Consider the following 23953-nt stretch of genomic DNA (forward strand, 5'->3'; position numbering starts at 1 on the left):
TATCGACCATGTCCAGTGGGCAGTACGAGACCAGTGCATAAAGTGAACGTGATCTTTGACTAAGTGATCGTGTTACTAAATCAATCGAGCTTACTAGTATTACAGTTATAAGTCAATTATTACAAGTTTCAGTTTTGTGTCATTTGTGCAGTGTAACCATAATTAAAACGCATCATATATCTGTGACAATCGCACAGTCAAGTTTCGATTAGTGCTTCATGTTGATCGATGCTGCCGCGTCGTATGTTTGTTATTGTTCGTAGTTTCTAAAGCACAACTTGTGTATCCGTGCGATGGATAATCCCAGCTATGGAACCTCTCACATGTCATCGCCAGCACTAGTAGTGTTCTCCCAGGCCGCCAATGGATTAAGTGATGCTCTGCGAATACAGCGACCCTTCCAAGGACAAGTATGTGACTTTTCCATGATCATGCAGTTAGTAAAAATAGTAGTGAATAACCATGAGGCATGTTGTCCTCTCATTGACATTTCTGTGAGAACATAATTATAAACTTAATGCTATCTATAGAAAAATCCTAGAGCGAACACCAGTGTATCGAATGTATGTATTTTTATTGGCGAAAGAAAAGGCAAATAGGCTGAATTTAGAAACCTGCTGAAAATACCGTCCCGTACCCTATGTTTAAAACAATACCACCTTTTGTCAGCTAGCGAGTCAATAGTTAATCAGATTTTAAAAAGGCCCTTGTTACAGCCTACAACGTTTGTGTTTCTGCAGAGTCTGTTCTAATGCTTTCCCATCAGTGTTTACGTGGTAGCCGAAGTACACTCAAGTCTTTTTGTACACGGGGGATACGTGCCGTGTAAAATAAAACCGTTTAAAAAAACCACGTTAAACCGCAAAATATTGTCAAAAAACACGTTATTTCAAAAATCGTCTTAAAATAAAACGGTGTTAATTCAAAAATCGTCATAAAAACCGCGTTAATTCAAAAATCGTAGAAATAAACCGTGTAAAAAACTCTTGAGTGTTATCTGTATATTTACTACGCATAACCACACTTAGTAGTGTCATGATCGTGAAACCTGATCGTCACTTATTGGATTTCGTCACTTTGAATAATATTTTAAATCTTAAACCACTACTTGTTCCAAGAATATGATGAGACTTCATCATTTTCATCAAAGCAAAACCGTGTTTAAGACATTACCCTTCTTTATCGACAGACTTCGCAGCCAGTTATTAGAGTACATGACAATAACGGCGCTAGCGCAACGATCCGACTGACTCTAGCAGCAGTGTCCTACCGAAATTCGAGCATCATACCTTGGAGCTAGCTAGGCGATCATTATTTAGCTAGCTGGATCACATTATTAGGTACTGCAGAACGGTTTTGTGTAGAAATGAATTTCTTCGTCGTCGATTACATGTTACCTCTATTAAGCCTCTATTAATAAATAAATAAATTAAGCTGTTAGAGTCAATCGGATTGTAACACTAGCCGCGCAACTGGCCTGTACTCTTTACAGCTGGCTGTGAAATCTGTCGAATAAAAAAACGTTTCAAAAACGAAATGTAGCACCTACGCTTTGCTTTGCTTTGCTATTGTCTATTATCATGTTACGAATAGCTGCGGACAAGAAATAACACGTACCACACCTACAAAACTTACCAAAACCAGCATTATACGTTCATAAGAGCAATGCGAATTTGAAACATATTATGTCTAAATTTATTTATGAAGCAGAAAAATTGTTTTTCGAACACCCGGAGGTCACGACCATCCTTTTCGTCTTTTTCCGAAAAGAAAAACAAACAGTTTCATAAGCAAGCACAGATTCTATATGTTTTAATACTTGCCTACTTATTTGGCTAAGGATTGTAAAATATGCATAGGTGCCTCGAGGAAGTCATTTGGGTTCATTAGTTTTCTCATTCCGTCTTAGCGGCTTAGTGTCATGGCGTAAGTTGTCAAAGTTGTAGTTGTAGTTATTGTGCTATGTGTTTTTGTGTCAGTTGTTGAAAAATGACTGCTTTTGAGGCACCATGCACTTCAAAACAAATTAAATTCGACAGGCAGTAGCAAAAACGCCATCAAAATGTATTTTCTTAGCCAAAGTGCTAAGCGCACGATTAAATTTACTAAGATCATATCAGCGTGGAAGTATATTACCTTCTTCGGTATTCTATGATAACAAATAGATACAAACATATATAACCGTTCTATATCAAATTTGGCTGAAAAAATGCTGAATTGGCGGAATTTATTCCATTAAAGTGATTGATCGGAATTATGAACATCATTTTTTTTCTGCTTCTAATTCCGATCGCTATATCAAAGTTATAAACTGGCAAAATGCAAGCTAACGAAGTTCCTATTTGGATTTTAGGATTAATTGCAACATGATAACATGGTAGGATTATCGAAATTTTTTGACGTAGAACTACGTCTTAGGGCAGGGTGTCAACCAAAATTTGGAGTCAAGCCACCAATCATGAAAGAATGAGAGATTTTGAACGCTAATAGCTATTCCAATTTAAAACAGATTTTGATCATAAACGGTGCAGCAATTGTACGGTTTTCTTGAAAAGATTGTTTGCCAATCGCTTTATAGCGAAAACTAACGAAAGCTTTCAAGCTAAAAATTTCCCATACATTTTGCGTATGATAGTCTTGCTTCCCAGTCACGGACGACCATTACACACACCAAGTTTGTGGCTGCTACTAATTCAAGACAAAGAAGCAAAATAAACTTGCGTGTTTTTGGCTTACTACAGAGCACAGCATAGACTCGGTGCTACATTCCGATTTGGAATTATGACCTTCTGTTTTTATACGACAGACTTCGCAGCCTGTAAGAGTACGGGACAATTGTAGGACTAATGCTACAAATCCTTTGACTGTTTCGGTCGAGATTCGAACATGTGACGTCTAGCTTCCCAATCAGATGATTCTAACAAAAATGTTACAGAATTGTTGCTCAAGTTGATATTTCTATCAAACTTTGTTATAAGTGTGATAGAAAAACTTACGACGCACAAAATTTTCTACCAAGATTCTATCTCGTTCTGTTACTTATAAATCGCTTTGTTACAATTTGGTTATACAGCAAGATAGAATACTGATTTTTGTTACTCATATGGATATAAACTAGATCAAATTATATCATAATTTGATATATTTGTGATAAGCCTAGAGCAAATTTTGTTACAATTTTTGTTATTTTAACTGCTAACGAGACCAAGTTTAAAACAAAACGCAAAGGAGACTTTGTTATAAAATACTCATTATTTAGAACTTATCCTGTTATAAATTTGATATATTCAATTTGATCGGGTTATTAGACCAGTGCGGTACCTCGAGGCCAACTGAGAGGCTCAGACGTGTTGCTTTTCTAACGCTGCAAAAAAGCGACAGCGACAGCGCAGTTATGTACTATCTTATTAATGCGTGTTCTTTTAATATAACAATAACATATTATTTTGAGGACTTAAGTTTTCTCCTAGAACTTTGTTATTAGCTGGATGCGTGAGGCAGATTTCTATATTGAAATACTCCGGTTTAAGTACTGGTAAAAATATTTGTTTTTGATATCACAAAATAGCTCACCTACCATAAATACGATACAGCAATATTATTATTATATTGTTTGTTTTTTCTCACTTTTCGCTATTTTACGCTGCACATATACCAATATTATGTAAAAAAAATTCTTTAATATTCGCGGTTTCTTCGCGAAAACCAGCCTCACGGAATTCTACGCCAACTACGCGGTCATGTCTGGAACACAACCTTTCTGATTTGATTTTTACTATTATTTATGATCAAAGCTTCATGAAAAGATCGAATGTGACCCAATTTTATTGTAATTATAACAGTTAAACAAAGATAAAAGAAGAGGAAAGTTTCATAATCCGCTTGTCGAGCTTCTAAGTACACAAATTTCATGAATATTAAGCTAATGGTAATAATGATCATTAAGGGGGCATAGTACTTTTTCAACTCCAAAAAATCGAATTTGTTTATTGTTTATATCAAAAGATTAACATTTTTAGCATATGTGTTTGAAGCCGTTTCGATGAATTCCAAAAAATGACAAAGTTACAGTCATTTGTACCGCGCATGTCTGGAACGATTGCACAGCGCATAAAAACTTCAATGCCGTTTTTCTCGAAACCAGGTTTTCAAAGTCGGCACCATAAATATCTCAAGAACGGCTCGAGCAATTCTCATGATTCTTTTTTTGTTTTAAAGCCAACAAAATTATCTAGTGTTTGGTCCATCCTTTTTTTGATATTGCAATTTTTGTATTTTTTAGAACTGTTTAAAGTAAATTTTTTCTACTAAAAACCTTATTTTTATGTTTGAATGTCCGCCATTTTGTTATGCGTTCGAATTTTAAAAAAAGGATGGGTCAAACACTAGATAATTTAATGTACTTTCAAGTCGTCTTAGAATTTTTCATTTCGGATAAACGTAAAAAGTACTATGCCCCCTTAACGCAAGCAGAAGATGACTGGTAGGGGGATTGTCGTCAAACTACATAAATGCAATACATTTCAGATCCATTCAGTACGAGTTGACAATAGTTTTATACTTTAACAGCTCATCATGACGTGATCGGAATTAGATAAACCTGTGATCAGAATTAGAATCACCCCTTATCATTGATGATCGAAATTAGGTGCACTGATACATCACACTTTGAAGCATTTTTTTAACTTTTGGTAAATAATTTAGGTATTTTAGTATTTTTCCATGAAACATAATTGAAAATACTTGCTAAAGACACATACCGTGTAAATAAATATCAAAGCTGTGCTTTCACGGTACAAATCTTGTGAGTCTAGTCCTTGCAGGATTGCTGGATAAAAGTTGAATAATGTTCTATTCACATAAATTTTTTGTTGAGTGTGCTGGTAGTGCGGAATGCACGTGAAAATGTACGCGGCAACTCCATTTGCGAGGTACGTTGATAGGTTGACATGAAATTGATATTTTGCTGCAATTTTTTCTGATTTTATCTACCTTTTGCATTGCTTAACTAATTTCATTTTAAATAGGAATAAAAGATATAGTAATTCTAGACGAAGTAAGCAAAACTCGCTAATTACTTTACTGTACGATCATAGAGGATAAGTTGGTGTCCGGTCATAGGGGACACGACACAGTTTAAACAAATTAAAAAGTTTTTTCATCAAAATTTTGTATTTTTATGTCAAATTTAAACCGTTTCGGAAAACAACTTTATCAAGCCAACGTTCAGCAATATTGCATCTTTTATTTATTAAAAACATTTTCAACTACACTGTTATGAAATTTACTCGATTCCCTTTGTTTTATTGGTTGAACCGTTCGACATGTCTCATTTGTTTACCTTTTGAAACAAAGATGTCATAATTGGGACAGCATGAAATCTTGCAATTTACTATTGTTACATGCTTTCCGAATATTTTTATAAAGCTTTGTTTTTGAGAAATCCTAGTGTCCGGCCATCAGTTGCCATGGACCGAAACAGATGGAGAAATTATACTGCGCAGGCCTTGTCATAAGACGTTAGGCCAATTAAGTAAGTGTCCGGCCATTCTCTAACCATTCCTGCCGCTTAGCATCTGATGTTAGTCGAAGAATAGTAGACTGATACGTCACGCGTAAAGCGTTACCCGAGCATGGTTTGACAACAAAAGTATATCAAAATTATTACATATTCTGCTGTCGATATCAACTAGAAATCATGTTTTGTTACCGAGTCCAAATGGCACTTTGACTTTGCTTTCATTTTGTTTTCATTTCTATTGAAAGAATATGCGTTAACATACTCTATTTATGATGTAAATGAACCTACAATACATATATTTTTTTGAAACGGTAGTTCTGAACCGTTTAAAAAAATATTAATGTTAATGTCTGACCGCATTTCAAGGTCAAAGACTAAAAACACAAGTTTGAAACCTACAATAATTAAATTAATCTAATTTCTCATAATTTTTTTCTAGTAAAATGATGAGTTCAAATTATATGATGATAGCAATATGATGTATCATCATGTTTAATAGCAAAATGACAACTAATTTAATTTTCCCATTAATATTGTGTAACAAGGTAATTATAGTACAGGGTGCGTGATGAATTTTTGCAATAAATGACATGTTTAAAAAATTAACACCAGTTAGACATATATGCATGGAATGTGTTGCGGTTTATTTTCTTTCGTAACATACGGGAATTGTTAATTATTTCATTAAAAAAATCGCCTTTCTTTTCAAGGACTGTTGATAGACGCTACGCGCGAAAAATGCTACAAGTGACAATAAGGCTTATACAAATTTGAAAAAAAGTTTATGTCTCCCCCCCCCCCTTTAAAAATTTTCGAAATGTGAAGGGACATAAAATAAAGTGTCATATTAGTATGTTGCATTCTTTAGTGATAAGCAGTTTTTTTCACAGTTCAATGAGTTTACATCTCTAAATTATCCATATATGTGCAAAGTTATAGTAATTATCTCGTTAGTCTCGATCAACTTTCTTTCACCAACTAAGCTTTGTGATTCCTGCTGCAAATCACAGGCAACTATTGTGCACCTTTAAGTTCCGACGTCGAAAATGGGGTGGTTGCAATCAGGCTTTCGGCTTGATTTACTTTAAATTTTGTTTCATTTTAATTCAACTTGTTTTAAAAGAACCGAATTAGATTGAGGCAACAATCAATTAAACAATATATTAGTTGAATATTACGATCTCCGAATTGCAGTGGGATTATTTTTCCCGTCATAAGTACTAGATAAGATGAAAATAGAAATAAAATATATTAGACACTCATGAATAACAGCAGACGGTCTTCGAAACGGTTTGCATCCTTAATATACAAAGGTAAACATGTTATTTTTGGAGAATAAGCATCAGTTCAGTATTGGCCTGATATGACATGACTAAAAGGTTGACCAACAAACAAGCGGTTTCAAACATGATTATTCAGAGATTTGTTTTCTTAAAACATTTCGGTAGCATAGCATATACATTCCAAGTAAAAAAGTTGCAGGGATCTAAACTACCATTTTCACCCTATAATTAGATTGCGATACTATTTCGTGGTTACCGAATTCAGAACTATTAAGTGACACGAACTTTGATTATTCAAAAAATAAGGTAACTAACCGAGTAACACGCAAGTTCAAAGCAAAATTCCAATGAAGGTCAAGTTATACGTTCGTATCTCTCTAAGGTGACCCTAAGGCACTTCACTGTTACCAAATTGGTTCATCTCTACCTCATCTCTGCTTACTGTATGTGCTTGGTCGCAACATTTTGAGGTTTGGTTCAATTTGAACTAAAACTGTACAAAATTTTTAATAATATGGAAACATAAACGCTGGTTTCTTCTCTATTGTTTAGTTATTGAAGGTTTGATATTATTATTTTTTTCTTGCACCTGCCCCCCCCCCCTTCAACAATATTTTGAGAGCAGAACATAAACTGTTTTGCAAATTTGTATAAGCCTAATTATGTTCTGGAAAGAGCGATCTATTTAGCCTCGAATTCTAATATTAAATATATTTCTGAACAAATTTAAATTAAACATATCACAAACCATGATATATAGAGCATACATGTCTATACTGACCGTGTCACAAACGTTCCTGAAGGAACGTTAAAACTATTATGAGCACCAGCACCGTAGCTCGTTCTGTAAAATTGGAAGGCCAAGAACTGTGGATTCCGAACCCGACGAAGTGGTATATTCCACGGTATCTGGTACAAGAGTTCGGAACATTCCACGTTAACTGTAATAAGGTCGAATATAAACAGACGCTGCTGTTTGACGCGTCTGACTGAGAAGGCATCCAAGTTAATCAGCTGGCAACGGTCTGCGTAACTGGAAAGAATGACTAGATCATTCTACTCCAAGCAACAATGTGAGTTTTATCTTTTATTGTACTCGAATGGCGGTTTTCATGACCAATTTTGGTATTAAATTCCATCATAAGAGTGTAATAAAACCCAAATTGTTACTTGGGACAGCAGTTGACGTAAGGCGAATCGCAAAAGGTGTTTCTGAATTCGCTCAATCGCAAGGATCTGCGTTACGTGAGAAGAAGCCCAAACCGAAAAAGCATACTCTAAAATGCTGCGTACAAGAGAGCAATACAGCATCTTGAGGCAATAAACGTTAGTGAATCCAGACGCATGACGCCACATAAAACCAAGCACTGTGTATGACTTAGCAGCGACTAAATTTATATGTTCGTTGAACCTCAATTTCGAGTCGGTAATAACGCATAGATTGAAGGACAGAGTTAGCACGGTCCAGACAATCAGGTCCCATGTTGTATTCATGGGAAAAACGGTGTTGCAGCGGCTGTATGATATTATTTTACACTTTTTGCCGTTACGGTGATTGCCGCATCGAGATGCGCGCATCACTGCACCAGGCTAGCAAATGATTAATATTTTCCTGTAGAGCAACACAATCGACAGAAGTAGCAATCACTCGAAAAAAAATTCAGATCGTCGGCAAAAAAAATTTTCGATGAAGAAAGCAGCACAAACAGGTCATTGATGTAGATTACAAAGACGAGAGGTCCAAGCACACTGCCTTGAGGTACACCAGACGATTTCAATTTCAATTATTGTAGAGAATTATTGAAACAAATCTTACTTATACACCCATTTAAACAGTAAAATATTTCGAAACTTTTCGTTAAAACGAATTTTCATGTTCTAGCGGCAGTTCGTCATACGGAAACTTCACTTCGTAAATATAAGATATTCTTTCATCTATTATGAACAGACAGCCATGTTATCGAGCTATCTAACTTCCACAAAAAAGTGAAAGTAGTTCGGATCAGACCTCAAAGTTCAAAGTATTTACTCCGAGTGATGAGATTATCTTCGTCATATTTAAAGTAGGTAGAATCACCCAACGGGCTCTTATTTTTTGACAAATAGTGAAAAATAGCTATTTTCTTACACTGTTAGGCAGAGATAATTCACAAAACATTGATGCTAAGTAAAAGTTTGAATGTGCTTAGCATCAACGTTGGTTTTAGTACAGTTTTTTCCTTTCTATGAGGGGGAATGTCGACAAAAACACTTTAAACGAAACCAACATATGGTACTATGTTTTTTACCTTCGAATATTAAAATATTCGATCACATTTTTTAACATTCGACGTTGTATAGTTTTCAAAGATGTTTGTGCGCTCAATATATGCATAATTTAGTAAATTGTATTCAGTATAAATTATATATTTCAATTTGACCTGAAAACATACGTGTTGGACTACATTTCAAATTTTCCAAACACTTGATATAATATACCCATACACAAAAATATATAAATTGCAATATGACACGTACCATTTTTTTCTTTAAGCTCCCGGATGCCAAAGACCTGCACCATCTCTCCCTGATGAGCGGCTACGGAGCTCACCTGCTGCACGGCTTCCAGCCACACTTTCTCCACCCGCTGAATCCGGCCGTATCGACGGCCAGTGGTACTAGTCCTTTCAGCGGTGGGGGTGCCTTTGTGAAACCATTTCCCTCGAACCTGCCACTTCCGTCTGCCTTCACGCCGCCCAAATGTCTAGGTTTTGGAATTGACCAAGTAAGCAATTTAAAAGGACTTCACACACGCCACGGTCAGTTTACGATAAGTGATATTAGAATATCTTTTCAAAGGGACTGCTATTCGGCGGAAGCAGTGGTTCTGAATCCTTCCGGACGTCAGACTCATCGAGTCCCGCCTGTACATCATTGTCCCCTCCGGCGAAAGATGAATCCATGGAAGGACAAACCAGTGAAGAAGGCGATCGAGATCGAATATGCAGCCCCGAGCGAAGTCCGGAGACACCTGGCTTCAGACGTGAGTACCATTTTACTTCCCTCATTTGGTTAAACACATTTAGTAAATACCAATCAATTAGGTAACATATCGGTTAAACTGTACGGCTCGGTTCTAATAAGTCGGCATAAATCGCTTTAATGTTCTTTTGGCTTTCCACATCGTGCTACAACATGAAGTGAAAGAAAGTGATAATTAATTTTTATTATTATTGCCGAAGCGTGCCACATTTCACTGAAAATCTGTTAGCACCATTTTTCATCCAGTGAGCGAGTTTCCGGAAGGAAAAACAACCTACATATGTGGCCGCCCGCAAAGATCCTAATACATCTTATGTTTCCGAACACACTTCAGCACTTAGATAGGAAAATTCTCATGCTCTTTGACATCTTCTTTTAACTGGCTTCCGACCGATATCCAAAGAAGGCAATTTTGTAATGAATTACGATTTCCCGAATCAAATTTCACGCCTCCGCCGGGAAACGAGAACGGAGGCACGGGAACAGTTTCCGAAAAAAGGGTTCTCCATGACCGGTAAGGGAATAGTGGGGACGATGACGACGAATGGGTTGAAGCAGAACGTGTGTGGATGGCGTCGTAAATTTTCTTCGCCCGCAATCAAACCTGCGAAGATATATCTATTAGAGGATTGTTGAAATGGAATTTTCGGATGGCATGTGAACCGAACTGGCGGTGATTCAACTGCTGGGTTTAGTAGTATAAATATTCTCCAACTCGATTCAATAATCTTAACATTTGCTTCGATTAAGTAAGATATTGTGCTTATACAATAGATTTTCCATTAATATTTGTTTAACTAAGATGCGATTTGATTATCTGAAAAGCGAGCGAGTAATCATACGTTTAAATCTAAAAAGGACTGTGTGGGTCGGCTACCAAATTTATCGGTTGAGAGATTGTTAAATTTACAAGGTGGAAGGCTTTACCTTTGCTTTTCTTATTTAATCACTAAATGTGCATTTGAAAACAAAATAATTGTTTTCATAATAATTTGTTCAAAAGCAAAATTCAAATAAAAGTCATAATTTTGAACTTTTCTGTATCTTTCTAGTGGCAGCATACCGTTTGTATCAATGCTTCACTAAAAAAGGTAAACCTTTTTCTTCCATAATTTTCTAACAAAATTGAAAATATATGCTCATTCCTCAGATAAAAAGTAAATGATATTCACAAATGCTGCCATTTATGGTGCAATTAATATATTAAGCACAGTTGGCAAACATCCTCATTTTAGACCACCGCACTTTCCCAACAATAACGCATGCAGGTCCCGAAGGCATGCATTGTTTAAATTAACATTCTCGACCTAATGGATTCTTAAGATTTTCTACCACCAATTTCAAAACAATCCACATCAGCTGCAGGGCGGCTATTTTCTGGAAAACCTTAGACGGAAAAATTTACGACCAAGCTAGGTGCCATATATCTGGCCGATGCAGAAGACATGCCACTCGCACGATCATAAAGAGAAAACAAAACGGAAAAATCGAGCAGAAAATCTATCATAGAAAGATCACTCTACACGAGATCGTACGACGGCAACAGCGAGCGATGAGAACCCATAACGTTTAGTCAAACATCGTAACTCGGAACCCTAGGACCCGGTGTTTCCTTTCTCGTTCTACATGCTATTATGCTTTGACCAAATGGTTGCATACCTCTTTTTTCCAGGACGCTTCGCTAAGTGGATGAAAATCCGAAACGTCTTCATCACACCCAACCCAAATGGTGGTGATGTTTAAGAGAATTGGATTTCGAATTTAAAACAACTCAACCGCAAGCTACGGTTCGATATAATCACCATACAAGAAGAAGATCCTATTAATGGTTTTTTCTGTTCACGTTATGGGCGGTAAAAGGGGAAAAGTCGCTTTACAAATGAGCATACATGCCGAGCAACATAAATAAACTGATCAGTTTCAAAGGAAAACTGCGACGAAATACATACAATCAATGTGGATACATGTTCGGTTCTATGCAATGAAAACAAAGTGTCAGATATTTAGACGGCTAGAACATTTGTTTACGTAATGCCAAGTGGCTTCGCTTTGTTCGATTCAAAGAGTCGCTCCGATTAATTGGTTTGTAAACATTGACACCATCATATTATATTTTTACACGGTAAAAATATTAAAGTTTTAACCAATTATTTGCTATTTTATCTGCCACATACCAACTTCGACTTAACGACAAGAAAGGGATTAGGCCGCAGTTATAGCGAAAGAATAATCCAAACTTCGTAAATCAGAACGCACTCATTAGCACCCACGTTAATGGTTGTAAACATTGGATATGATAGTATATTTATAGTCGCCCACAGCAGCTGGTTGCAGCTGGAAATTCCGCCTTTGTTTGGATTCCACAATTGTTTAGAATTGAATCAGTTCTCTGTCACAGGCCGATTTAATGCATGGTTCAACGTTCTGCTAGCCAGTGCAGATACATATGTATGTACAGGAGAGTTCAGTCGACTTGGGTGTTAAATTTTCGGAAGCACCAAACAACTTCCTATTTTTAGATCTTCGCCGAAATGTAGGTTCATAATTTGCCTTGGCAAAGTGGAAGTTAATTTTGCTTTCGATTGAAGAACCGTACCGCAGTAGCGGCACGGCACGGCCAATGACTTGCAGACCCTTCCGCAAAGCCAAAAGACTGCCGGCGGGCGGTAAATCCAATAATAAAACTTTATAACCGTTCAGTCCAAATGAGCCACGACGAAACTGATGCTCATCCTAAGCAATCTCTCTCCTGTCCGCAGGACTGCACTGCGTTGATTGTACCTATGGCATTTAGCCTTTTGCGGCTTGATGGCTCCGGTCAACTACTGGTTGGTAGGTTTGTATTACTAATTTAATCAGCAATTAATTAGCGTTGATTGAGGCAATAATATGAAAACTATTTTCGCTGCATTAAGCCATATGCAGTTTAGAGGTTAAATAACTGTACGTGCATAATGCACAAAACTATTTACGGCTATATTAGGATCGGGTTTATTGCAGTGATTAGCATGCAAGTAGCACACCTAGACGGAAGAAATGCCATTTCTATCCGATCTAAAAGCCAGTATGTCATAGCGTTGTCTATGTCCGAACAGCCGTGTAAATTACTGTGAAAACTGCATGTTTATCCAAACCGTTAAACGTTAGGCTGTCCTCAAAATGCTTCCTATCATTGTTGTTAGATATTTAAAATGTTTGCCGTAAATAAAATTCTACGTCTGTAAAACACCATTGTTCATCGAGAACGGATTTTCGATAATTGTTCACTGTGTTTCACTAAACCTAAACTTTATTTTTTAAGGTAAGATTAAACAATGTGCTTATCTCCCAATGGTTTCCCCAGCTGGTTTACGGTGGTTGAGATATACTAAAAAAAGCAGTTGCAAAAATGCAATGGAGACGCATGGTATTTTGTTTTTAGCTTAAATGCATCCGCTATCCGTTTGTAGTCTGCCGTAACACCTTTCGTTCAAATACGGCCGGTCAAATACCACCGGGCGTTTTGTACATCGTCAGCTTTGTGCGGCGGTGTATGTTTCTTGATCGAAACGTCTTACGGAGGGAAAACTAAACTCGATTTCCAGCTTGAATGTGTCGTTGAATCTTCTTACTCGTATTATTGCCGGCGGTGACAAGAGATCCCAAATATACGAACTCATCAACCACTTCCAGTTCATCGCCGTTAATAGTCACTGTCCGTGGAAGGCAAACGTTGCTTTCTCTGGAGCCTCTTCCTACCATATATACCATAGCCGTTCGCGCTCAACTACATCGTATGCTGCCCTGAAATCCACGAAAATAAGATGCGTAAGCACGTTGTACTCTCGACATTTCTAGAGGATTTTTCGGAGTAAAAATTTGATCCGTAGTAGCACGAGCCTCATAAAACCCGCCTGCTACTGTCCTACGAGTTCTCTTGCTATTGGGGTTAGACGGGGTTGGCGGTGTTGACCAAAACACTTCATACATTTTCAAAATTTATTTCGATAATTGCATTTCATGAGTCATTTCTTGAAGAAAAATTCATTGCGCCTGGAAAACTTTTTTTTGTAAGATTTAGTCACTGAATTCAGTACGGGTGTTTTGAATACACGATTGAAACTCACAATATTGTGAAAAGTTAGCTATCACAGTAAGAAGTTTTACAATGGTTGTATAATAGATATCATGTGTTACTAAAACGACGATAACGACAATACCCTACTAAAAGCGCAATGGTGATTTGAGATATGCTATTTTGGACATTTACGGCAAAATCAAATGGAAATGTCCAAAATAGCGTACGCGTAACGCCTGTCCAAAATACATAAATCATTAGTCTATTCGTCAAGACATTTAATACTATTACGCATAAAAGAATGTCTACTAAATTACAATCTTATTACGTTTTCTATAATCATTCAGCTAAACTTATCGAATCAAATTGATTTTGACCATTTTGTTAAATGACCGAATAACTCTTACTTATAGCCTATCGTTTCTGGCGTTCTGCAAGGTTCGATTCTCGGACTAATCCTATTTTTCTTATATTTAGGCGACCTACCAAATGTTTTAAACTTTTACCAGATAGGATTTATTTCCAATTCCTGTCGTAGTAAGGAAAGCCACTCTAATTTTCATCATTTCTTGGGTGGATTTAATGAATACTCCAAAAGTTCTGCTGGTGATTTGACTCAAACACACTTATCTTCCGATCCGTACCATTTGAATTCACTAAAAAGCGATTATTAAAGCATGTTATTCAAATTACGCAACTTAAATTCGTCGTACCGTTTTAAAATCCGTCCATCAAAATTTTTCATCGTCCGAAATAAAAATCACAATAATGTTTACGAAGCTAGTGCGCATGTATTTGTGTAGGACGGCATGACAAATGTTATTCTGCAAAATTTCTGCAGGTCATGCAAGTTTTGCTGGCTGCAGAATAACGACAATGAGTTACGTGAGTTATTTACATTTTATGAATGACGGAAATTGAAACGATTAGTCGACATTTTCTTCTTCGTCGCACGAAAAAACGTAGGAAATTTGGGTGCTAGGAATTCTTTAATGAAAAATGGCATTTAAATAAATCTCAGCTCACTTTGATTGATCGTGTATGATAGTTAACAAACTAAAATGTTAGGGAGTAACTAATTTTGCATTGTGTGTCATAAAAATCACTGATATTTTTAATAATTTGTGTTGGATAGGACGGGAATAGGCAATTACGACAAAGCAGCAACATACTCTACATAGTTTTGCTGACGATTCGCAGCTTTATTTTGATTGTGATAACTTGACTTCTGAAGTGCTTGGTGCTGAGGACTTAGAAACGAATATTAAGCAAAGCGTGTATCAATCGTAAAAAAATAATAAACACCTGAATGGCGTGCAGGCGGACAATGATAGTGGAGTAAGTGACCTCCTTGGTGCTGCAAGCAACGAAGATGTGCCACCCCCATCGATAAGGGAAGTTAAAGAAGCCAGCCAGCGGCTGAAGAACAACAAAGCAGCAGGAAAGGATGACATTGGAGCGAAACTTATTAAAATGGGCCCGGACAAGTTGGCCGGCTGTCTGCATCAACTAATTGTCAAACTGGGTGATTTATCTTCAACCCAATCTGCTCACCTTCAACCACAATGTGGAATATCAAGCAGGAAAGAGTCCCCTGCGAGATGCGAATGGGTCCAACAATCCACCTGAGATTCTCACACAACACTGGATTCCAACACTGGAGTCTAATAAGCGTTTCAGTGCTGAAAGCCGTTTTGGTCCACAATTTTCCATAACTCTTGTCGGTTTACACTATCATATGCGGCGTTAAAATCAATGAACAGGTGATGCGTGGAGACTCGGAATTCGCGGCACGCAGGGTGAAGATTTGGTCCATTGCAGACTGACCCTCCATGAAGTCGGCCTGATAACTTCCTACAAATCTATTGGTTAATTGGCGATAGTCGATGGAAAATGACTTGAGATATCACTTTGTAAGCGGCATTCAAGATAGTGATCGCTCGGTAGTTCTCACAATCCAGCTTACCACCGTTCTTATAGATAGGGCAAATAACCCCGTCTTTCCATTCCTCCGGAGATCGTTCTGTATCCCAAATCTTGACAGTAAATTGATGCAAAAAGCTGGCAAACTTGTCCAGGCCCATTTTAATAAGTTCCGCTCCAATGCCATCCTTTCCTGCTGCTTTGTTGTTATTCTGTCGCTGGATGGCTTCCTTAACTTCGCTTATCGATAGCGGTGGCACATCTGCGTTGCTTTCTACATCAATAAGGTCACTTCCTCCACTATTATGGTCTTCAGGTGTTCATCGTAGTGCTGCTTCCAGCTTGCGATCACCGCACAGTCGTCAGTCAAAATATCTCCATCTTTATTTCTGCACAGTTTCGCCCGCGGCACAAAGCCTTTGCGAGATTCGTTGAGTCTCTGGTAGAACTTCCGCGTATCGTGAAAGCGGTACAGCTGCTCGAGTTGTTCGCACTCCTTATCCTTCTGGTGGCACTTCTCCTCCTAGAAAAGTCGGATTTGCTGTCTCCGCTCCACATTCTGATGGGTGGCTCTACGCAGCATTTAAACCGGTGCTGCGTTCTTCTCATCCATAATCTGCTGGCACTCGTCAAACCATTCGTTACGTCGATTCGGTACCACAGGGCCTTATACGTTTTCGCTCTACGCCAATAATAGCAGTTTTTACATCCGGAAGTCGGCGACATCCAGATGCTTCAGTCGCGTTAGATCAGTGATGGCCAAACTGCAGCCAGCGGACTGGTTTGATGGATGGTGGACGGGAAGTATAGGTTGAATTTATTAATGTCACAAGTGATTCTGGGCCGCGGATCTATTGAGGAGATCTGATTTTGCCCATATTTTGCTTATACCGTGGCCACCACTGCGATCACTATTCACTAGGTTGTTGTCCGAACCAATGTTAGCGCTCCGATAGATTCTTCGCCTGTTGTCGTTGATGTCTGAAAAGTGCCGACCATCTATCAGAACGTGGTCGATTTGTGATTCCGTCTAGTTGGGTGATCACCAGGTGTACCCATGGCGGAGGTTATGCTGGAAAAAGATACTATGTATGGTCACGTTCTAGGAGGCGGCGAAGTCGACAAGCCTTAGGCCGTCTTACTTATTATCATAGCCCGTCTCTCAATTTTTTCTCGAATACGACCCATCATTAATAGCACCAGCTTTTTTCCCACTTGTTTGGCAGCCAAATTCCATTTTCTCGCCGCTTTGTCCTCGTTGTTTTTAATTTTACTGCTACAACCGACCAGTGTTCCACAATTGACCTCAGCTGCGGGATGTTGGCGGGATTCCATTCCTTACGAATCACAGTGACGCCATTGTTGTTGTACCACTGTTTGGTCAAACTTGAATAGTGTAGTTTATCAAGTTGGGCCAAAAAAATCCAACAACCTCATGCTTAAACTTTTGCTAATAGATTTACTTAGCCTAGGTAGTCTAGGCTGCCCGTAGTGACACACCGTGAATGAATGAACAAAGCAGTAAAATTGTAAACGGATTAAATGATTGGCGCTTGGGAAGAGCATGCCCATTTCCATTGTGCAACTACCCTGATTCATTACGTTTTATCTGGCCAATAATGATGCCGGCCACGACCAAAATGCTGCACAACCGAGAAACTTCTTGACATGTTAACACTGACCATGCGTTCAAGAGTTATCATCTTTCAAAATCAAGAATTCAGGAAAATAACATAAAAAACCATTCGCGCCGGATCCACGCTTTTGATAGCTCGCAAACTTTCACAAGCCTACCTACTTCAATCAGCATCTAAATACCATCGAAATACCTTACTCGAGTCTTATTAAACATATGTCTCAATCAGCTTGTCTTGTGCCCGAAACGCTTAGATTAAGTGTAATTAATTATCTAATTAAGTGTAAAAGAACCACACCAAATCAGAACATCCTGATTGGCAGACATTACTTCGCATAAAAAATAATGGATTCGTAAAGTGCCACAGATTTCTATAGAAATTTCAAATTTATTTTAAAATATTTTGAGACTCTTCAGTCCGCAGCTGCTTGCCGAACGAGAAACTTTTTCGGGAATTTTTCGATCTCAAACTGGCCATCTTGTATGCATTCTAAACATAGCATTGCAAAATTCCTACCATTTTTAACAATTCTCGATGACTGCTGATTCCATGTTCTAAATGAACCATTAAATTTTTCGAATGAGTTGGGTATAGGATGCTTTACTGAATACTGCCACTTTTTGGTTGCCTGTTAATGGTCAGACGTTCTCCAAATTGTTTTCGGACATCACAAACCGTGGTATTGGAACAATTCAACAGTTGAACTAACTCACGAGCGAATTCCTAATTCAGTGACATTACGAAAAATGTTAGGATTGATTTCTAATTCCCGTCGTATTAAGTAAAGCCACTCTTATTTTCATCATTTCTTGGATGGATTTATTTAATTCTCCAAAAGTTCATGTGCTGATTTGACTCAAACGCACTTACTTTCCCATCCGTGCATTTTGAATTCACTAAAAAGCAGTTATCAAAGCACTTTATTGAAATTACGCAACTGACTTTATTTCTTAAATTCATCGCACCGTTTTAAAATCCGTTCATCAAAATTTTTCATCGTCCGAAATCAAAATCACAACAATGTTTGTGAAATTAGCGCGCATGGATTTGTGTAGGACGGCAAGACAAATATTATTCTGCAAAAATTTCTGCTGGTCATGCAAGTTTTCCCGACTGCAGAATAACGACAGTGCATTGCGTGAGTCAATTCCAGTTTATGAATGACGGAAATTGAAACGATTAATCGACATTTTCTTCTGCGTCGCATGAAAAAACGTAGGAAGTTTGGCTGGTAGGATTTTTTCAATAAAAAGGCATTTAAATAGATCTTAGCTCACTTTGATTAATCGCGTATGACAGTCAATAAACTAAAATAAACTAATTTTGAACAATGCTATGCTAATAGTTTTAATTCTTCAACATCTCTGGAGTACAAACTTCGTGTAAGATCCGAAGATCCTAAACGATTCAAGCAAATACTGTAATAGATTAATACAGCTAGCATTATTACGCAAAACAATCGATATAAATTTTGATTGGGTGTAAATCTGTTTTAGTTTTTTCCACTTCCCATATTTCAGCCAAATTGGAGCTAGAGACAGAGTACTATTGGATTGAACTCCGGGTTGAAAAGGCTTATTGTATCTGATGGTAATCAACGATGTGCCACGATTCAAAGCTCACCTGCGATGATGCAAACCCTATTATGAAGTTAGAATTGATGCTCTGCAGCGAACTTGGTCTTTCAACGACTCATCCAGCCTACAACCTAGCAGCTGGTTGAGGTCAGTCCAGGAAATGCACTTTCAATCGTGTCATTAGCGCTTGAACTTGAACTGACAGAGGAAATTTACTTAAATCTCTGATTGCCTCTGTCCATAGGCGGTGGACACGTGTTGATAAGCACTCGTAAATAACCACTGATGGACGATGATAACTCTGGTACAATTTGGGACTGTCCGTCGGTGCGTCGAAGATAATTTGCGCGTGTTCTACTCGTCACTTTCCACGTAGTAGGATACGCCAAACGAATTTGTAATTCTCTCATCTCATTTCCCGGCGCGATACTCGTGGGCGAACAATTTTACAGCACTGATTTTCACACTCCAACCGATGATTGCCAAGTAAGTGGGTATGTGATGGATGCCGATGAAACCGCCGGCAGACAGTCCCAAACCAAAGCCAGTCTGCCAGTCGTCAGCCGTGCCAATAAGTGACGGTTGCATTCCCTCTTACCGTGACGGCGTTTGATGTGGTTGGGGTCGGTTCGCAGGATAGGGATTTCGGTTCGGTTCGGTTCGGTCCAGCGCAGCCCAGCGCGAAGGAAGGGTGGCGCGTTACTCGACACTCGACATCGTCATCATCCTCGGATGTGTGTATGAATGACAGCTTGCCTCTGCGGTGCGATGCTGAATCAATCCAGTTTTTACGTTTATCATTTTCCTGTTCGATAAATTGAAAATTTTTCACCCTCACCTTTTAAACTGTACAGTACAGTACAGCACAGTTGAGAAATTCACATCAGAAGTGAAGCAATTTTCAAGGTGCTTGACTCCACGAGGGGTGCAATCAGATGACAACACAATCTAATAAACCGCTTCGGGATCAATGTGTCAGCGCGACATTTATCAAATTGGAACGTAGTAGAAGAACCGATACAAGTAATAAAACTGCTTGATACGAGTGATTATGTAGTGAATTTTTGTTCCGAAGAAGAGAACAGAATGTGAAAAAGAAAATTAGAACATTTCAATTTTCCGTTCAGTGACTACGCAGTGTCAAAAATAAGTACGAGTACGAGTGTGCGGTGATTTATTCTGAAAATAATTTTCAATTTGCGTGGCATTTTCTACTTAAATTAACACTCGGTTTACTTATTATAAAAGCAATCTTCTAGTGACGATGAATGACCGTTAAGGTCTTTAAATACTGAAAGGCCATTAGCTGATGGATATATTTTTGTATCGCAGACGGTCGTTAGGAATTTTCAACTGCGAGCTGATCACACGAAATGAGGCAAAGTTTATTTGAATGTTTGTATGATTCCCATCGTGGATTCCAAACAGTGGCCCTACGAATCCAATTTTTGCTATGATGCAAATGTGACTGATCAGTGCGGCAAAATGTGCCACCGAACATTGCTGTCGCCATCAATTGACGATGTTAACCCACGGTTCTATTTGTGTGGAAAATGATTCAATCAGAGTCGTTTGCCCTCAGCCACCAGCGACGGTCGACGGCGGTGCAACGAAGAATGGTGAACTCGGGAAGTTGAAATATCAATAACTCAACCTCCACTGCTGCTGCTAGGAACGGTTTCCATCGGGTTGCGCTCCCACTTTCTGGATAACCATAGATTCTATGCAGGATTCCAAAACGCGTTGATTCACGTTGAAATCACGTTTCGAAAATTTTGTCGCAATTTAAAATTCGCTGGAACGTGCGTCGAATAAAGAAATCACATATTAGTGGTCAGCGACTAGCGAGTGTGGCCAAAGAGTTCAAATAACTACGTGGAGGCAGCATTTTCGTGTGAGTCTAGCGATGGTCAAGAACATTTTTTGAACGTATATCTATGTGATGTTTGAAGGATGTTCGGTACAACTGTCCGCTTTTGAATGCAGTTCATTATCTAAGTTTAGAGAGGAAATTTGTACGAAGATGTGATGCTTTTTCTCATCGATTTTGTGTTTGAGCAGTAAACCTCGAACAAATTTTAGATACTTCCCCCAAATTCTAAATAACCTTTAAAAGCTTTTAACATTCTTAAGATATCACATGCTTGCCCGCTGCAGTAAGACGTAAGACGCAAACGCATCCGTGTATGGCATCCTACTTTTCACAGAGCGTTGAACGTTCAACCGAACTCAAAACCACTCCTGAGGGAGCTGTAAAAATATATTTTTACAATGTACTAAATGATCATAAAAGCTCTCCCGAGCATGCACGTTCGGCACGACTGCAAAGCCGGACATCCCAGAGTGCCGTCAGTTATGAACATCTAATATGACTGACCGTTTGCGTTGATAAGTAGCCGAAAGCAGTAATGAAGACGATGATCATCCTCGATGCAAGATGCTGTGATGGTTGCCGAATTACTGCTTGGTGGTGATGTATTCACGTTTTTCTTTATACTTGATACCACACGAAAAATTTATTGAGAGAAAGTGCATTCAATGAACTATTTATGAGATTATACTGTGGGGAAAGTGTGCTATAAATTTAACCTTTAAAGAAACTTTTACTGCACGATTTTTGCTGAGTTTGACACCAAGATTTCTCAATAAAATTACACTGTCATATGCAGTGTAATATGGTTTTACGGGCTACAGCTTTTCTGTTCACATGTTAGCATTTAGCTATCGCATTTTAGTATTTTGATTGGCTATCGGACTCCAATAATTATTGATAACAAAAATTAAAACTCTGAAATAAGTGTTTAGCTCTTACGAAACTAGATAAATACAAATAGGTATGAAATATAACTAAGAAATGTATATTTTTTGTACATTCTGTGCTCCGCTTCTGTCCACAATACTCGATTTTCCTGCCATGCGAAAATCATCTCAAAGCAAACACTCTCAATGCAATAAATCAAATAATACAGCACTCATAAAATAATCGATGTTATCCTGTGTAACCCCTGCACTGTTGCTAGATTACTACACATTCTACACTGTACCACCTGGCAGTTAGCACTCGTCAGCTCGCTATTTCTGGCAAAACCCCGAGGGAAAAATCAAAGAGACAGTCAACCAAAATATTTCCAAAGTCACGCAGCTCCGTTCGGTTCCTGGCTGGTTTGTTGGTTGGTTGGTTGGTTGCTCAATTGCCATTGTACCGTATCGAGCCGTTTGATGATGCTACCTACCTACCTACCTACCTATCAGCCGGATCGGATGAGCCAGAAACGGGAAAAATTATTTATGAATTTGTTTTGTGCTAATTGAAATTGGAAAACCGCACAGCCAACGCTCGTTCGCTCGCTTTGTTATACCGACACAGCGCCGCTCGGAATCTGGAGCCGAAATGTGGGACACGGGAAAACCCCTTGTTTTGCATGGAAGAAGCAGTTGAAACAGTTTCCTACCCCTAGTAATTTGTCAATTAGACCATTGTTAAAAATCACTCCAAAATCACCGCACCCGGACGGACGACCGCGTCCTGCGGGGAATAACGAGAGGGACAATCGACTCTTCAATAGCATCCGATGCATGCCGCAACGAAAAAGAGCAACCGACGACAAGATCATAAAAACGGAAAATTGTCCTTTCATCTTTGGTTGGTTCCCTCCGATTCCGTTGTTCTGTGCGCACAGTTCGAATAATGAATGACTTTTCATTTTATTATATTTTGTTGATCAATTCATTCCTACCAGCTCTCGTTTTTATTGCACTTATTATGTCACTCGCGCCAGTGTAACTGAAGTATCTCTATATCTGTGGCCGTCTGCAAAAGGCATACAACAACGTACTTTTGCAGGACCCTCGAAAGTGAGAGTCAACACGCGTGCTGCCATAGTACTAGCAGCGCAAGAGGTTTTGCGGCAGCAATGGTTTCTGACTATAAAGCGAAGCCTTTTGTAGTAATTTGTGCTAGGTCTTTAGGACCAACCTCCTCTTGTTGCGATTGCGAGTGAAGAGGTAATTGTGGAAAGGCAGCTTCAAAGAATTGCAGCCTAAGGAAGTGAACTCTCTTGAACAGTACTTTTTCAATGTAAATAGCTTCATATCTTATCATACATGATTATGTTTGCGGTAAAAAATAATATGCTGAAAGCTCGATCACGTTTTCCTCGTTAAAGGAGGTGCAACGTCGCACTGCAGGTTGCTCTTTGATAGTCGACCGTATTGGTTGAATTTTTGCAAAGAACTGTCAAACTTTCATTGAAATATCACGAAGGAAAATAATTTAAAGGGTTGTGACGTAGGACTTAATTAGGCAGTTTTTTGCTACAAAACCTTGAATAAGACTTTTTTGCGAGTTCAACCCATGTACAGTTCTGATTTAAATTTCGGACACTTCACCATGAAATGTTGGTTAACATTGCTAATAGGATAAAATCTTGTGCTAATTACCTATACATCATCATATTGGATGGAATGTCCTTTATCCGAAATTGTATAATATTCAACTGTAAGACTCCTTGTTGGAAATCAGTAGGTGCTGGAAAAAAGAGACTACTGGAGAAAAGAGGTGCTAGACTAAGAGATTAGAGAGAACTGCAATGATTAATACTTTATTTTAAAGATATTAGCGACAGTGTTCGAATTTTGGAACTAAATTGGCAGAAGCGATACAACTTTCGGACAGCCACGAATAATATCAGGTTTTTTTCTTACGAGAATGAGTTGTCTTAATTAACAAGCTATACAAATTGAACTTGCCTTAAAGGCGGTTCATCCACCATCCTAAACGTTTTTGGACGTTTGTCAAAGAGAAACGGGAAGAATGTGGTCCGCAGTCAACCATGTTTTAGGATACCGATTCTTCGAATTCTACCCAAGGAATCTGTAACGTGTGTGCCAAACGCTTCAGCAGTATGTTAGACGATGTGATGGCTAGCCAACAA

General features: G+C 38.4%; 1 protein-coding gene across 1 annotated transcript in view; it reads left to right on the forward strand.

Annotated features, from left to right (window-relative positions):
* The first annotated feature begins 293 nt into the window (after positions 1–293).
* LOC128735487 (protein Teyrha-meyrha-like) overlaps positions 294–23953 on the forward strand; it is a 48315-nt gene continuing 24655 nt past the window's right edge. The window contains exons 1-3 of the mRNA XM_053829968.1: positions 294–410; positions 9338–9568; positions 9628–9826. Coding sequence (XP_053685943.1) covers positions 294–410; positions 9338–9568; positions 9628–9826 — 547 coding nt within the window. The remainder of the gene's footprint in view (positions 411–9337; positions 9569–9627; positions 9827–23953) is intronic.

This window comes from Sabethes cyaneus, chromosome 2 (assembly GCF_943734655.1).
Source record: "Sabethes cyaneus chromosome 2, idSabCyanKW18_F2, whole genome shotgun sequence".
NCBI classification, from domain to species: Eukaryota; Metazoa; Arthropoda; class Insecta; order Diptera; family Culicidae; genus Sabethes; species Sabethes cyaneus.